The following is a 14,705-nucleotide window of genomic DNA, read 5'->3' as shown; positions in this document are numbered from 1 at the left end:
GAAGAAACAAACGCCTGTACTCTGGACGCAAACTTCTAAAGCTGCGGACCATGGGGAAGCAATGCTCATAAGAGACAGGGCAAGAGACAAAGCATGTCAAGTCACAGAAGTCCCTCACGGACTTTGACCAGGAGTGGTGACACCGCATACATTGAGGTGGACCGTGGACAAGCGACTTACGCCTCCTCCTTGGCCTTCTTCTTTGACTTCTTGCCTGTCGGAGCAGGGGGGCCTTGCTTGGTCTGGTGAACAATGAGGCGTGTCCAGCACTCTTCCTTGTCCCACTCGAAGCCAGCGAGGTAGGGTTTGTCCAGCTCGTCGTCAGCCTTTGTAAGACTCGTTAGCTTACCTTTCTCGTGCAGTATAATGTTGGTTCTAACCTTCTTCTTGAACTGCTTGTAGATTGCGTCCAGTGCATCCTTGATTGTCACGCCCTTCATGTTGCGGGCCGTTACCTCCAATCCGAGGGGGAAGTGCAAGTCGATCTTCTTGACCGGGGGATTGATGAGTTGAAGTTTGAGGATATCTTTGTCCTCAATCGTTGATGGCGAGGTGTTCAGCTTCCTAAGCGATGTTAGCAACGTGAATCGACGAGATCATGACGGATATGTACCATCCCGTCTTCTGTGTCTCGATGGGTAGGGTGATCTCGATTCCTTTCTCCTCTTCGTAGCGAACAAATGATCAGCAAACTTAGTGATAGCTAAGCAGTGTCCTGAATACTTACCCAATTCCTTGATGTTGTAAACACCTTCAGCCTGAGATGAGTTGCGCTTGTGGGCCTTTTTGTCGGCCTTGTCGGGTGCCTTTTCATCCTTGGGGGATATCGTCAAGCCAGCAACGGCGGAATCGACCTTGGTGAGCTCGGGGTGCTCGAGGTTCTCAACAGCAGACATGGTTGCAATCGAGCTAGAGGAATAAACGCAAAACAGGTGTTGAGTGTTCGATGGAGATCTAATTCTCAGGAAGGTAGGTTAGCTCAGTGTTCCTCTCCGGGATGACTACTCAGGAACACAATGAGGACGACCAGGTCACGCAATGTTCGAAGCCATGATTGGGCATGCTAATGAGAGGGATACTACAGAGGTGGATGGTAAAGGAGGGTGGTGGTAAGTGGAAATGCAGGGGCAGAGTTGAGCTTACCAGTTGGTTGGATGCGAACGGACGAGTGTTGAGATCCAGGGGAGATGGAAAGGAAGAGAAGAGGAAGAGGGGAGCGGGAAGAAAAAGGGCGAAGAGGAGAGGTGATGGGCAGAGGGGAGCAAGGGAAAGAAAGAGGGGAAGGGCAGGTGACCTGGGAGAGCCAAAGTATGATGCCTCGCTCCGTCCTCCCCGGCCTGTCACTGGCTTCCTATCCTTTCAATGGCGACTAGGATTTCCGGGATATAGTACGACTACAGTCTGTATTGCAATTGGTCCTAGACAGATCTTATAAAGACACAAGAGAGCTATAGTGATAGAGCTTAGAAGACAATCTCAGGAGAAGCAGAAGAGGTATGCGTGGTACGCTGTATAACACGATGTTGAGGTGGGGTTGAGAAGCTCCAGGCTGTGGCAAGGGGGATGGGATGCTATGGAAGAAGCGTTGGATGATAGCCAGATGCGCCTTGCAATGATGAAACAGCCTGCTTCCGGAAAGGTCTCGCACGAGTTGATGACTATATCAACATACTACTAAGATACTATCAGCAAAGCTCGCTAGCGGTGGTTGTACTAGTACACTGTAGAGCAATGCCACCGGCTGCCAGTGAACGGCCCGGCATGCCGTATGATGTGAGTGGTGATGAAAGGATCTCCGCACCTGTCGCAGATGCATCAGATGATGGTTCAACCCGTGTCGGCCTTCCCGCATCATCCCACCGGGGATCTTTCTGTAGATGTCTCATAATTTGTACAGAGCTAGTCCCTTGTTTCTCAGACACAGCGCAAAGCACCAGGTCACAGAGTAGCAGTGTTGCAGCATTGGATCACGCGAGCCTGACGTCTGGAGAGGAGCTCAATCCGGCCCACCCAAGCTAAGGCTGCACCCCGCATTTCCACCCGCTCCACTTGCCGTCAGCACTGAGCTGTTTGGCCTCTGGCATCTGGGCATTGATAGATTGTAGTTGAATTGCGAACAATTGGAGACACTACGGTACCGTAACAAATATTGTGATGAGGACTGACTACCATTGACAATATAACTCAACGCTGGTAACTATCTGAAAGTTCCAGAACGAGTGATGAAGGCCGGTAAACATCAGAATCACGTGTCCGCTCCGCGCTTCCGTCTCAGCATTTCAGCATGGACTTTTTGCGGAGATACATAGGTAACCCAGATGCTGACGACACCACTTGTGACTTTCTGGGGTTGACGTTATGGATAGTTCCGAGCATGGTCCCATGGCAATTGGCGAGCCATCATATTGGTTTCTGTCGGCAATAGTTTGTTTTGAACTGGTCGGCTGGATAGTTAAAGTTAGATATATTTCCAGTCGCAGATAGAGACAGCGGAGAGTAAAGGACAAGCATCAATTCTCTGAGGCGCTCGAGAGAGATCAAATAGAAGCTTCGTCCACCTTGCTGTACCCAGCCGTTTGGCACTATATGGGAGATGTCTCGAGGTTCTCCCTCGTGGGCTATCTTACTTGGGCCTATCGAGAAATTGTTCTTCAAGACAGACCCTGGTAACTATATTAGACCGTTAGATTTGGGGATGTGGCATTATTGACTAACGCGGGTGGAACGCAGATCCCGACTGAGAAAACTGGTATGGACACGCACCACAAAGCGGTGAGTGTAGAAGTCTGAGGTCGCGATACTGCCGGTCCAGCGCGCGTTGATATCGGACCTTCTCTCCAACGCTCTTGTCTTGCCTGGAAGCTTTCAAACAACTCATAACAAGCAATTCTACCTCGCCTCTGTCACTGCAGCTCTCTTCACATGCGCTCTTGATATCTGTTCCTTGGTCATTACAGTCGCATCGTTCATTCCATCATACCGAAGGTTCAGCTCGGCGAAAAAAAGTTGTCGACATGTCGGGCCTCTTTGGCGCCACGGGCACAAACACAACAGCTGCAAGCAATACTACAGGCGACATCTCGAAAGATGTTGCCCTTAATTCCCCTCCAGAGGACAGCATTTCCGATCTACGCTTCTCGCCCGCGAGCCAACATTTGGCTGTAGCGTCATGGGATAAGAAAGTTCGCATCTACGAGATCAACGACCAAGGCCAGAGTGAAGGAAAGGCTCTTTTCGAGCACGAGGCTCCCGTGTTGAACTGCTGCTGGTCACCTGTAAGTATTGTTAACTTGTTACATGTCCTTTCCGTCACTGACAAGGATTGTTTAATTAGGACGGGTCAAAAGTCGTTGGAGCAGGCGCAGACAAGGCAGCTCGCATGCTCGATCTAGGTGCCAACGCTACTACACCTATCCAGGTTGCCGCGCACGATGCTCCAATTAGATGCTGTCATATGATTAACAACCCGGCTGGTGGTACGCCCCTTCTCGTGACGGGTGCCTGGGACAAGCAAGTCAAATACTGGGATTTGCGGCAATCAACGCCTATCGCATCTGTGGAGTGCCAGGAACGTGTTTACGCAATGGATGTCAAGGACAAGCTGCTAGTCATCGGAACGGCAGACCGGTACATCAATATCATCGATCTCAACAACCCCACAAAGTTCTACAAGACCATGCAGTCTCCCTTGAAATGGCAAACACGAGTGGTTAGTTGCTTCCAAGACGCAAGCGGATTCGCCGTAGGGAGTATCGAGGGCCGCTGCGCTATTCAATACGTTGAAGACAAAGACTCGGGCTCAAACTTCAGTTTCAAATGCCACCGTGAAACACCCCCCAACCAGCGTGATATCAACAACATCTACTCCGTCAACGCCATCTCTTTCCACCCTCAACACGGCACCTTCAGTACAGCCGGTAGCGACGGAACATTCCACTTCTGGGACAAGGACGCCAAGCACCGTCTAAAGGGTTACCCTAGCGTCGGGGGAACGATTTCTAGCTCGGCTTTCAATTCTAACGGCAACATCTTCGCCTACGCTGTGAGCTACGATTGGAGCAAGGGATACTCGGCGAATACCCCACAGCTTCCCAACAAGGTCATGCTTCACCCAGTCGCACCGGAGGAAGTGAAGCCCAGACCGGGTACTAGGAGGCGATAATCGGGTTTGACTGGCGCATGCATGGGGAGGGTATTCAGTCAAAAGAGGAGGCTAGGCGACAGGTGGGATGGGAAACTGGGAATATACCTAGGTAATATACAACTATCAGCACTTAGGTTACCTTATCATTGTTATGACAGATTAAAACAAGCGTGTCACTTGCTATTCAGCACACTCCCATCGATTCGACAAAGCCCAGTAAACATGATATGATGAAATAAAAACAAATTCATCTGGAAATTCGAATAAGAATCCAATCGTATTCATGGATATGTAAGTGTTGAATTTATCGCTCATAATTTACTCTCGTCTTATCTTCGAGTCTACCAAAATACTTCTCCGTAACTACCTGCCGCTGCGGCTTAAATCAAGATGTTGGAATCGTAACTTGCGCAACACCATCAGTGACCTTCTCAACAGCCTCATCGTTCTTCGCCTGGCCCGCAACATCAGTGGACTCGGCACCTCCCTTGGCCGAGGCTTCGACGGGGGCAACACCGCCGGCACCCGCAGCGGCAGCAGCCTCCTTAGCCCTCTTCTCTTTCTTCTTTGCCTTGGCGGCATCCTTGGCCGCCTTCTTTGCAGCGGCTTTGGCAGCCTCCTCTTCCTTCTTCTGGCGATCAGCCTGCGAGCCGCCGAACTGGTCGCGCCAGATATCCGCCTTCTTGGAGTCAATGCGCGAGAACAGATACTGGGCCTTGCCGATCTTGTGACCGGGCTTTAGAGAGTTGGGCTTCCAGCCGTCTTTGATGTCCTCGAGGGAAGGGATGAGTTGGAAGGGAGCGTTGAGCTGCTCGTTGATGGACTTGGAGGTGGCGGGGAGGTAGGGGGCGAACACACTGGCGAGGAGGTGGATGAGGTTGAGGACTGTGCCGACGACGGCGGCGGCACGCTCGGGTTCGTTGGCGATAAGGGTGTTGTCCAGTCGGTTAGCCTGGATCAAGCCGTTACCGGCCTCGGCAATTCTCATGGCAGTGTGGACACCAGCACGCAAGTGGACGCTGTCCATTTCTTCAATGTATTGGCGGAGGAGATCGGTGACCTCGTCCAGATTCGGCTGGAAGCTCTCTGGGACGGTGAATTCAGGAATGGTTGAACTGTATGAGGCAGCGACAAGCTTGATAACTCGGTTGACGAGGTTACCCAGCTTGGCCAGCAATTCACTGTTGTTGCTGTCGACAAACGATCTCCATTCGAATTGAGTGTCTCCTGTCTCCGGACGGTTCTTCAGAAGGTAGTAACGCCAAACGTCTGGCGGCACACCAGTCTCTTTGGCGTTGTTACCAAAGACGCCGATTCCGCGAGACTTACTGAACTTTCCACCCTCGTAGTTCAGATATTCCGCAGTATTCAGATGATGGAGCATAGTCCACTTATCTTTGGTTCCCAATTGACACCCAGGGAAGATGACGCTGTGGAAGGGTACGTTGTCTTTGCCCAGAAATTGATAGAGCTGGACATCCTCGGGGTTGCGCCACCAGAGTTCCCAGTCAGGAGTATAGTTGGCAGTGATCGATGGATAGCCAATGCACGCCTCAAACCACACATATAGCACCTTGTTATCGAACCCATTCAAGGGGACAGGGACACCCCATTTAAGATCTCTGGTGATACCACGGTCCTTCAAACCTTCTCTTAACCAGTTTTCAGTGATGTTGCGGGAGTTCTTGGGCCAGTCACCCTTTTCCATAGCAGGGAGGACGTATTTCTCGATTTCAGGCTGGAGCTTGTCCAGAAGGAGGTGAATGTGTTTCGTTTCTCGCTTCACTGGGGCAGCGCCGTCGAGCTTACATTTCGGGTTGATAAGGTCGAATGGATCGAGAAGATGGCCGCACTTATCGCACTGGTCTCCGCGAGCGTCATCGTAGTGGCATCGTGGGCACTCTCCCTCAACATAGCGATCAGCCAAGAAGGACCCATGGGTCTCGCAGAACGGCTGTTCAGCGGTCTTTTCCGCAAGGTACCCATTGTCATAGAGCCGCTTGAAGATAGCTTGAGAAATTTCGGTGTGTTTTTGTGTCGGAGTGCGTCCGAAATGATCGAATCCAATCTCAAACCATTCGTACACTTCTTGATGAATCTTATTGTACTTGGCGCACAGCTCCTCCGGTGTCACCTTCTCCTCCAAAGCTTTTGTTTCTGTCGCAGTACCGTATTCGTCTGTTCCACATATATACAGGGTCGGATGACCGCAAGCCTTATGGTACCTAAGAAGCTCTCACATTAGCTGGCTGGCCCATACGGCTCTACCTATAAGCTGATGACTCACCTGGCGAAAACATCGGCACTGAGGACGGATCCCACTATGTTTCCCAAGTGAGGAACGTTATTCACATAAGGCAAAGCACTAGTAATTAGGATATTGCACTCGCCCTTCTCGGGCAAGATTTTTTGGTCCGTAGCCATGGTGGGTGATAGCGATGGCGGGGTTGTGGAGGGGCAAAAGATGGACTAGAAGGAGCTTTTTTGGTGGTGGATGATTCATCGCCCGCCGGCAGGGCGTTGCACTCGAGCAACAAACAACTCCACAGCGCTGTTTCTTTTTTTTCGATCCCTTTCTTTGTTGATTACCGTGATTATTTCAACTTTGAAGGCTGATAATATTCTCCTTATCGGCTGCGCCTGGCTCGACTACTAGCCAACATGGACACCAATATATTTGAAAGCCTTCTTGATTTGGAGGAAGATTTTTACAAAGAAGGCTTCGACCTGGGAGCTGCGGATGGCGCGGAGGCTGGCTATACGGAAGGAAGTGTGTTTGCAGTGGAAAAGGGATTCGAGAAGTTTGTTGAATTGGGCAAACTATATGGCAAAGCGTTGGTCTGGGCTCAGAGGCTTGCGGTTATGAAAGTGGACGCACACACGACTCTGGATTCTGAATCGCCTGCTGACATGCAAAAAGAGAAGACTTTTCTGAGCCCTTCTGTCTGCAAGGAAATGGCAATCTTCTCCCACAGCTCTCGACTTGCACGAAACCTCGAAACCCTTCTCGAATTGGTCGATCCAGCATCACTGCCCATGCAAAACACAGAAGAGGCTGTCTCAGACGTAGACGAACGCTTGAAGGGGGCCATTGTCAAAGCTAAGCTTATCCAGCGTGCATTCGGGGAGCGCGAAGATACCTCAGACATACAACCTGATGGCAAAGGTGGTCAAGCTTCTGGTGATGGCACTGGTAGTATTGAGGATATCAGCTCTCTCAACATCAGACACTGATCTGCGCCTGAGAGGAATTCATCCATCAATGAGCACTCCTCTACTTCTCACATTTCGAAGAACGTGATAACGCTCTCACGGCACTCGCATCGTCGGATCGACTGGCCATTCTGAAGAGATCAACAGCTATCTCTCTTGAATGTTCAAATTACCCTAGGAATCATCTCTCCACGAACGCGACATCAAAGATAACCTCGTCCGGACGGAGTTCCCTTAAATGCCTCCAGACATAGACAAGGGCGGGGGAGGGTTGATGAGGACTGTTAGGATCTCGAAGGAATGGTTTCCTACGGCACACTTTCTCAGTGTCGACACGCATGGCACAAACAAGCTTCGCTGTGCCTCCGCTAACAAGCATACAGCAATGCTAAGGATGCGACAAAACATCTAAGGGGCATGGCTGTGTGATATCACGCAGAGAGCGCTTCAGGTGTTGTGGAAGACGCGTAGCGATTGACAAAATGCAAACGACTTGCTTGGTTCTCGAAGCTTAGATTAGTATGTACTCCAAGTACCGTGGACATCGGAGTAGATCGCAGACTGCAGATTTGGCACTATATGACGCAATCCTCAACCAAGCGGCACTCATCGACATCATGGAAGCTCGTTGTCATGCTTTGGTAGTATTAATGATAATCACATCTCGGGGTAGGACGAAGTGATGGGCACGAGGCGGCCCATGGACGAGAGCGGAGGCAGACGAGCTCGGGTTTCGAGCCAGACTCTCCTCGGTCGTATCTAGTCGAGTCTAATCTGTCTTGTTGAGCCCAGACGGGTTAGTTCCTGCAAGATCCATCATCTTGTTGTTTCCAGTTCGCACAGTCGAGGCCGATCTCAACAATGCGCCTGTAGACTAGACTACGAGGTAGAAATTGATTGATGTCGCTGGGCCATGTTTGATGATAGGCGTGGTGGCCTCGGCTGGGGTTGGAGAATTTAGACTCAGGATTTAGTGAAAGCTCTTTCTGACTGCCAGCTTGTTCTTCGGTTGACCGCTTGTTCAAAGGCTTTTAGCGACTGCAAAATACTTTTTGGTGCTTCGTGATTGATTGCTCCTCGATCTGACCAACGCTGGCCAGGAACCGCACTTTCTAGCTCTCTCCAACTCACTTCTCTCGTCTTTCCTTCGCATTTCTTCACTGTGTTTCTCTCTGGAAAAAATATCCAGTCTACTGGTACATTGGTCTTCTTCGAGAGTGGTCATCTGTACCGCAGCACGAGCCACGTGAAAGCGGCCTCGCAGTTCCGTCCCGCCAGAGATAAGATCAAAACTTCCAGGGCAAACGAACACGAGAACACCAACGCCAGGCAAGGTACCGTCGATAGCTCTCGTCAGCAGCTCGTCATCGCCGATCTCTTATACTGTTCGGCTCGATGATCTCCTGCTGAGATTTCTCTGCCTCTGCTCCTGCCTCCTCCAGGTCCCACCGGTACCTGGAGGCTGTTAGACCGCCATCGCGTCGTTGATCTGGCTCACCAGCAACTTCTACCCATCTTCACCCCGTCGGGCGCGCGTCCTCGTTCGCGCCCCTGAACATCCGGCCCAATGTGGCTCTTTCGGATACTATCTTCGGCCCTCTTCTTGACCGTCACTGTTTCCTCCATCCCGCTAGCGTTTGACGTGGGCGGGAAGACGTGCGGTCTGGCCTTTTCGCTCTCTCTCGCGACATTCTACTTCCTCTTTTCCTTCTTGAAGCTTACGACGCCGGACCGATCCTGGTTTCGCTCTTCACTCATCGTTATAATCAGCTCTGCGCAATGGGTTCTCATTCCGATCCTCCTTATTTGGTCGCTCAATCGTTTCTCCGTCGACACGGATGGTAATACTTCGTGGGTGGAGCGGACTTTTAGTGGGAAGCGTGCACAAGACTCCTCTATTCAGAGTTGGATCTTTGGGCGTGATGGTCTTCTGGAGTCCGTGGCGATCGGCAACTGGGATAAACTCCTCAGGTGGTCCACTCCGGTGTTCCAGCTTGCAGAAGGCTTTTGCAGTTTGCTGGTTATCCAAGCCGCAGGTCAAATAACACGATGGCTCGTGAACCGTGGCGGACGGAGCGACAGCTGGATGGTATGTCTACTTTAACGATATAAGGCTGTTATTAGACTAACTTGACCTCGCGCGATAGATCGGCTTCCTTGTCCTTTCGGCGTCCATCATTTCGAGCTCCGTATATTTCCTCTGGCGCGTTCTCCAGTTTCCTGAGATCTCCAATGTCGATTCTGCTCTAATAGGCGTGACCGTGACGTGCGCGGTCATATTATGCGCTTGGGGAATTGGAAGTGGCCGCGGTAACCCAGTCGAGAGCTCTCTCCTATTCGCCTATGTCGTGCTATGCATCTACCAAATCTTCACGGATTATCAGCCATCACACCCTGTGGAGCAACCAGTTCCGTCGCCTTCGCAGGCGGGGGACTTCCCTCCACTTCCGCCCATTATCATGGCCTCGTACACTACTCTGATGCACGCTCTGTCCCTCCTACCATCCATAATCCACGCTGCTTTCAACATGATTACCGCCGTTTTCAGCGCGGTAACTCCATCCGTTTTGATCTCGCTTACTTACCGCATCCTCGTGTTGTATGCCTCAACCCGGATCATACCTGCAGTTCGCGAAGCAGGCGCTCGTGCGCTCTCTCAAGAAGCTTCGTTGGATGACTCAGATGCGGCTGGCCAATTTTTGGGCTTTCTCAGCTACTTTTCGCCATCGATCCTTATTTCGGTCTACACCAGCCTCCTTATGCAGCATTTTGCAACAACATCGCAAGCCATGGGTGGCAGTGGACAGTGGTGGAGCACGCAGGGTGCGGAGGGCGGAAATCTTTGGCGTTGGATCAACCTTGCCGGCACACTGGCCCTTTATGCTGTCGAGCTTTGGCTCGGAGCCGCTGATGACCTAGATTCAGGACTGGCCGGCCATTGGAAGACAGATTGAGCGTGCAATCGAATATGAACTTCATCGTTGACAGCTCATTTTAATCCCGTGGGGATCAAAGGGATTAAATCTCATTCTGGTCGCGTCCCGCTGGGTCTTCCCACCGTACATGTACGGCTTCAAGAGATGCTGCATTGAACTTCCATGACCTTGATTGGGAGCTCGACCCTCAGTCGGCGAGCCATCCATACAAATATCGATCGATTTTTTGGGTATCCCGCCAACGGTGTGGCTTCCTTCGGAGGATACAATTGCCTATCTCGCATCCAAAATTCCCAGCTCACGACCTTGAATTTTCTTGCTTTCCTCATGATTTTCCGAAAGCACATCAACCCAGCTCCTCCCCCACTCTGGCCTTGCCCCGAAGGAGTATGCATTTGTCATCGATTCGACTGCATGGACGGATGACCTGAGCCGAGCTTTCGAAGATGAATGAACACATACCGAGTTTACTAGGTGGATTCTGGCTCCCATCGCTAGGTCATCCTCCGCAACTCGGCTGTTCCCGTATCATCCAGTGTGGATGATCTGACGACCCTTCACATCATTCCGTCATTTATTCCTCCTTAGACACCCCATACTCTATGAAATCTTTCGCTTGTCAATATACCCCGGACCATTTCTTTGAACCTTGTCGGCTCGCGGCCACTTTCTAGAGTCCTGTCTCTGGTCCTGTACATACGAGACTTCCTATTTTAACTATACGTCCATCAACTCCAATTTCTCTGAAGAACTCCACGGCGCAGGTATTCATAGTCTTGCCTGCCTATAATACTCAATCTTTTACTGGTCGTTCTCGAGAAGATTTAAATTTCCTAAGGTCCTTCCGGAACTGACTTTCAACCTTCCGCTACCTTCACGGTCGTGCATATCGAGGCGCGTGTCATCAATGTATTATAGATACAGAATATATGTATGATAGCTCTAGAGTACAGGGCATAGCAATGAGATACTAATAATGGTTGACGCTATGTTTAGATCATTTCAGTGATCGCTTCAGTGCTCGCTTCGTTTGCAGTATAGGCACTCATGAACCTTTGGCTGGGTAGGACAAGCCGTGAATACAGGCAATCATGGCGCACCAACATCAGAAAGAAGTCCGAGAGGGTTACAATAGTGGTGAAAACTGAATGTTCATGAAAGTAATCAATAAGTGACGTGATATCGATATGAACAAAGAAATGAGGAAATGGACAGGAGAATAGTGACACCATGCCCTAGCCAGCGCCAATATGAAACAAGCACAAACCTGCGCGAGCCCGACTAACAGCATTTTGAGGATGTACAACCGTCCGCGAACAGGTCGTGTCACATCCCCCTAGCCGAAGAATACGGTCGAGGCGAAGCATTTCCTATGCTGGCGATGCTCAGGTGACCAAGGGCGTTGGAGTACCCCGCACGGCACCTTTGCTTTTCCTGACCCCTCGACCCTTGACAAGTTCGGACAAAGGGGGCCGATGTTCGGGATTACACCAAGGAGAAGGCAGAAACAAAGCGCCAGGCTCTTTTCGTACTATCGTTCACTGGTATAATAAGGAAGGGGAAATGAATAAGAAATAGGAGAGTGAAATATCCGTATTGAAAGAAATATTCACCGTCGAATCGGGACACTCCCGGTAGCGGGAGGTGAGCTCACAGCTTCTTCCTGGTCCTTGTTCTCGGCTGCGTTCTCAGCTGTTTCGGGTTGGTTTTCGGACTCATCCACGCTCCTTCCGCGCTGGAGGAAGCTCCCCTCCTTGATGGGACTTCGACTTTGGAATCCAACAGAGCCCGGGTGACTGCTAATACTGCCGGGAATGTGCTGTCCTCCTTGGGCGCTGATGCTTCCGCCATTATTCCCGGTCACAGGGTTATTCGCACCAGGCGACGTAGCGGTTAGATGAGGGATATTTTCGGGCACAGGGTGTTGTGAACCGATGTTGGTAACGCCGACATCCGAGGCCTTTCCAGCTTTGCTAAGAGCATAGTCGCCAGAATCAAAGTACTTCCGCTCCTAGATAACAGAGAAAGTTGTTAGACATATTCAATAGCTGAAGCAGCAATCATGAACCACATACCTTGAGCTTGTTCTGGAGCAGATCTTTCTTGTTGGGCATTTTCCCATAGAGACGCAGTAGGCGCTGCTCATCAGGGCTCAACTTCTAGACTAGAGTCAGAACCAGGCTAATGTATGTACAGCGGAAACGGGCAGCTAGCAAAGACATACGCTGGTGTCGACCTTGTTCTGCTGGTGAGGATTCATCGTGATGATTAATTGCAACGACCGCGGTTACAAAGTGGTTGATTGAAGACAGAAGAAGTCGTAGGAAGGCAGGCAAACGGGAGGTATTTCACTGAAGGCGTCGGGCGGGGAGGTTCGAGTTGGACGAGGTATGTTGGGTGTCGTCAGAAGACCCCACTGATGGCGGGGTGGGAGAATGATGTAGATAGGTCGGTCAGAGAGGCCAGAGCGTGAAAACAGATTATCACGGATGGTAAAGTGCGGTTAAAAAGTCACAAGCGGCAAGACGAGGATTGAGAAGAGGAAAACAAGAGCATCTAGAGGGGAAATGGACGGCAGAAGTACTTGGGAGGACAATAATAGGTGAAGTCTAAAGGGCGACAGGGCCCATACTTGGGAGTCTTGGGTTGATTACTGCATCACTCGGCGCCCAACAAGGCAGGTCCATTACCTCATCTGGCTAGTCCCGCGGATCTGAAACTGGATCCTGGAAATTATGCGTATCGCTGTGTCGCTGTATCACCGTATCAGCTGTGTCGATAACTGGCAGATATTGCCTGTCTTACCTCAGTTATCTAGAACTTTGCAAGGAACGAGGAAGTTAGAGCTTCTATATGAAATGATTAAGAAGAAAAAGTAGAGACTTGTGCCAGAGCATGCTCGTCATGAAGCGTGGTCAAGGTAATACCCTGTAATGATCTGGTTCCCAGTTCTTCAGCAGATACAGCTTAGCCATCTTGAGTTTAGACTCGCCTGTCGCGGGCGAAATCGTCACATTTCTTGGGCAATAAATTAATTGACTTTATAGCAGTAGTGAGTGCCTGTTTTGACAGCGACGAACCTCAAGTCTGGGTGGTTAACATCGGTGGGAACAGGTTCCTCAGTCCGTCACCTAAGTTCTTTCTGGCTTTCACATCGATACCTAATACAATCCACATTCTGTTTGTAGTCTTTTTTTTTTTTCAGTCCGAGACTAGATACCCAACGTCCAGCTGATTCATTGCTTTTGCTGACCGATATTGCAGGTTCATCATGGGTGACCAAGCCGCTTCCAAAACGCCAGTCACAATTGTGGTTGAGCATCTGGACCCCGAATTGGGCGCCTGGTCCGCTCTGGAGTATGGCTGTATTGCCCGAGAGTCCCATGCAGCGGGCAGCAAGTTCCTCTTGAGTTCAGTCCCCACGTCGTTGCAGATGCCAGATGACCTGGCCGCTACCGAAGGGCTTGAGGTTGAGCATCGCAGTGTCGAGGAGGTTTTCGCGGACCGTAAATCCAAGGTCTGCCTGTTGGACCCTTCAGCTAAGACAGAACTTAGTCCCGCAGATGGAGATAATTTTGAAGTCTTTCTCTTTGGAGGAATCTTGGGTGCGAATCCTTCGTAAACCATAAAACGCGGGCTTCTTTTGAGCTGACATCAAGCGTTGGCATACAGGTGATGACCCTCCACGCGGTAAATTGAGCTCAAGCCCTTGCAGGAATACTTTCCACTAATTGTGCCGAAACCAGACCGTACCTCCGAGCTTAGGAAGAAGGGGTACGAGGGAAGGCGACTTGGACCCGTGCAGATGACGACTGATACGGCCGTACGGGTTACTCGCATGGTTGTCCACGAGAAAGGTACACAGACTATGCTAAACCATTGAGGCCGATGGCGTGCCTAACATATACTGACCCCTACCAGTTCCCTTAGAAGAGATTCATTACGTTGACCACCCGGAGATTGTGGTCAATGAACACGAACGGACCGAGATGCCCTTTCGCTACGTGAAGGACAGCAACGGCGAGCCTATCATGCCCAAGGTACGCCACAATAGACTGACTCCTCAGACCTCACTCTCGTCGATTCGTGAGTCGGATTTACTGACTTTTATCAGGGCATGGTGGAGCTGATCAAAAAGGATGCGGATCAGGGGATTGAGGATCTTTTCTAGCCATGCACGCGGAGCAGAGAGAGTAACGTGTGCATACAACCAACACCTTTTGAAGGAAGACATAAAAATTAATGACACAACACAATAAGAATCGTGAATGTCTTCAAGTGCCTCATTGAGCATCGAATGCGGCAAGTCTGGCGGCCGTGACGCTCTCCGTACTCTAAAATACGTCTCTGCCGCGCAGCGCGGACCCCAGTTCGGTAAGGGACCGTAATCAGCTTACGAATGGCCACGCTGC

General features: G+C 50.7%; 7 protein-coding genes across 7 annotated transcripts; 4 read left to right on the top strand and 3 right to left on the bottom strand.

The window, feature by feature from the left end:
* Positions 1 to 176: 176 nt before the first annotated feature.
* Positions 177 to 896, bottom strand: BDV17DRAFT_290037 (uncharacterized protein; the record flags this gene model as incomplete). The annotated part of the gene is made up of 4 exons (XM_073761808.1): positions 177 to 326; positions 381 to 564; positions 614 to 665; positions 728 to 896. 4 exons carry the CDS (start codon positions 894 to 896, stop codon positions 177 to 179), a joined length of 555 nt encoding a protein of 184 aa, XP_073616884.1.
* Positions 897 to 2,845: 1,949 nt separating this feature from the next.
* Positions 2,846 to 4,492, top strand: sonA (putative nuclear pore complex protein (SonA)). Its single transcript, XM_073764592.1, has 2 exons — positions 2,846 to 3,275; positions 3,335 to 4,492. Exons 1-2 carry the CDS (start codon positions 3,015 to 3,017, stop codon positions 4,160 to 4,162), a joined length of 1,089 nt encoding a protein of 362 aa, XP_073616883.1. The 5' UTR covers positions 2,846 to 3,014; the 3' UTR covers positions 4,163 to 4,492.
* BDV17DRAFT_259704 (methionine--tRNA ligase MES1) lies at positions 4,311 to 6,587 on the bottom strand. Its single transcript, XM_073757460.1, has 2 exons — positions 6,432 to 6,587; positions 4,311 to 6,369 (listed from the first exon to the last, which is right to left on the bottom strand). The coding sequence occupies exons 1-2, from the start codon at positions 6,566 to 6,568 to the stop codon at positions 4,530 to 4,532; spliced, it is 1,977 nt and encodes a 658-aa protein (XP_073616882.1). The 5' UTR covers positions 6,569 to 6,587; the 3' UTR covers positions 4,311 to 4,529.
* A 218-nt stretch (positions 6,588 to 6,805) lies between these two features.
* BDV17DRAFT_290034 (Yae1 family protein) lies at positions 6,806 to 7,378 on the top strand (the record flags this gene model as incomplete). The annotated part of the gene is made up of 1 exon (XM_073761807.1): positions 6,806 to 7,378. One exon carries the CDS (start codon positions 6,806 to 6,808, stop codon positions 7,376 to 7,378), a length of 573 nt encoding a protein of 190 aa, XP_073616881.1.
* Positions 7,379 to 8,438: 1,060 nt separating this feature from the next.
* BDV17DRAFT_47558 (ICE2 family protein) lies at positions 8,439 to 10,371 on the top strand. The gene is made up of 2 exons (XM_073764593.1): positions 8,439 to 9,446; positions 9,505 to 10,371. Exons 1-2 carry the CDS (start codon positions 8,925 to 8,927, stop codon positions 10,309 to 10,311), a joined length of 1,329 nt encoding a protein of 442 aa, XP_073616880.1. The 5' UTR covers positions 8,439 to 8,924; the 3' UTR covers positions 10,312 to 10,371.
* Positions 10,372 to 11,201: 830 nt separating this feature from the next.
* On the bottom strand, positions 11,202 to 12,888 carry BDV17DRAFT_259701 (endosulfine family protein). Its single transcript, XM_073757459.1, has 3 exons — positions 12,518 to 12,888; positions 12,369 to 12,452; positions 11,202 to 12,304 (listed from the first exon to the last, which is right to left on the bottom strand). Exons 1-3 carry the CDS (start codon positions 12,551 to 12,553, stop codon positions 11,903 to 11,905), a joined length of 522 nt encoding a protein of 173 aa, XP_073616879.1. The 5' UTR covers positions 12,554 to 12,888; the 3' UTR covers positions 11,202 to 11,902.
* Positions 12,889 to 13,371: 483 nt separating this feature from the next.
* BDV17DRAFT_259696 (SAM-dependent methyltransferase) lies at positions 13,372 to 14,700 on the top strand. The gene is made up of 6 exons (XM_073757458.1): positions 13,372 to 13,473; positions 13,558 to 13,898; positions 13,966 to 13,983; positions 14,040 to 14,150; positions 14,215 to 14,333; positions 14,408 to 14,700. Exons 2-6 carry the CDS (start codon positions 13,565 to 13,567, stop codon positions 14,462 to 14,464), a joined length of 639 nt encoding a protein of 212 aa, XP_073616878.1. The 5' UTR covers positions 13,372 to 13,473; positions 13,558 to 13,564; the 3' UTR covers positions 14,465 to 14,700.
* The last annotated feature ends 5 nt before the right edge of the window (positions 14,701 to 14,705 follow it).

The sequence above is a fragment of the Aspergillus undulatus genome (genome assembly GCF_047715775.1).
Source record: "Aspergillus undulatus strain CBS 261.88 unplaced genomic scaffold BDV17scaffold_16, whole genome shotgun sequence".
In the NCBI taxonomy this organism is placed as follows: domain Eukaryota; kingdom Fungi; phylum Ascomycota; class Eurotiomycetes; order Eurotiales; family Aspergillaceae; genus Aspergillus; species Aspergillus undulatus.
Note: the sequence above shows the minus strand (reverse complement) of the source record. Positions and strands in the feature narration are given on the sequence as shown.

Bases quoted from the DNA above. Each gene is read 5' to 3' on its own strand.
- sonA (XM_073764592.1), top strand. From the start codon at position 3,015: ATGTCGGGCCTCTTTGGCGCCACGGGCACAAACACAACAGCTGCAAGC. The intron at 3,276-3,334 runs GTAAGTATTGTT...TTGTTTAATTAG, and splicing joins TGAACTGCTGCTGGTCACCT to GACGGGTCAAAAGTCGTTGG.
- BDV17DRAFT_259704 (XM_073757460.1), bottom strand. From the start codon at position 6,568: ATGGCTACGGACCAAAAAATCTTGCCCGAGAAGGGCGAGTGCAATATC. The intron at 6,370-6,431 runs GTGAGTCATCAG...AGAGCTTCTTAG, and splicing joins AGTGCCGATGTTTTCGCCAG to GTACCATAAGGCTTGCGGTC.
- BDV17DRAFT_47558 (XM_073764593.1), top strand. From the start codon at position 8,925: ATGTGGCTCTTTCGGATACTATCTTCGGCCCTCTTCTTGACCGTCACT. The intron at 9,447-9,504 runs GTATGTCTACTT...CTCGCGCGATAG, and splicing joins GACGGAGCGACAGCTGGATG to ATCGGCTTCCTTGTCCTTTC.
- BDV17DRAFT_259701 (XM_073757459.1), bottom strand. From the start codon at position 12,553: ATGAATCCTCACCAGCAGAACAAGGTCGACACCAGC. The intron at 12,453-12,517 runs GTATGTCTTTGC...ACTCTAGTCTAG, and splicing joins AGAACAAGGTCGACACCAGC to AAGTTGAGCCCTGATGAGCA. The intron at 12,305-12,368 runs GTATGTGGTTCA...TCTGTTATCTAG, and splicing joins TGCTCCAGAACAAGCTCAAG to GAGCGGAAGTACTTTGATTC.
- BDV17DRAFT_259696 (XM_073757458.1), top strand. From the start codon at position 13,565: ATGGGTGACCAAGCCGCTTCCAAAACGCCAGTCACAATTGTGGTTGAG. The intron at 14,151-14,214 runs GTACACAGACTA...GACCCCTACCAG, and splicing joins CATGGTTGTCCACGAGAAAG to TTCCCTTAGAAGAGATTCAT. The intron at 14,334-14,407 runs GTACGCCACAAT...GACTTTTATCAG, and splicing joins GCGAGCCTATCATGCCCAAG to GGCATGGTGGAGCTGATCAA.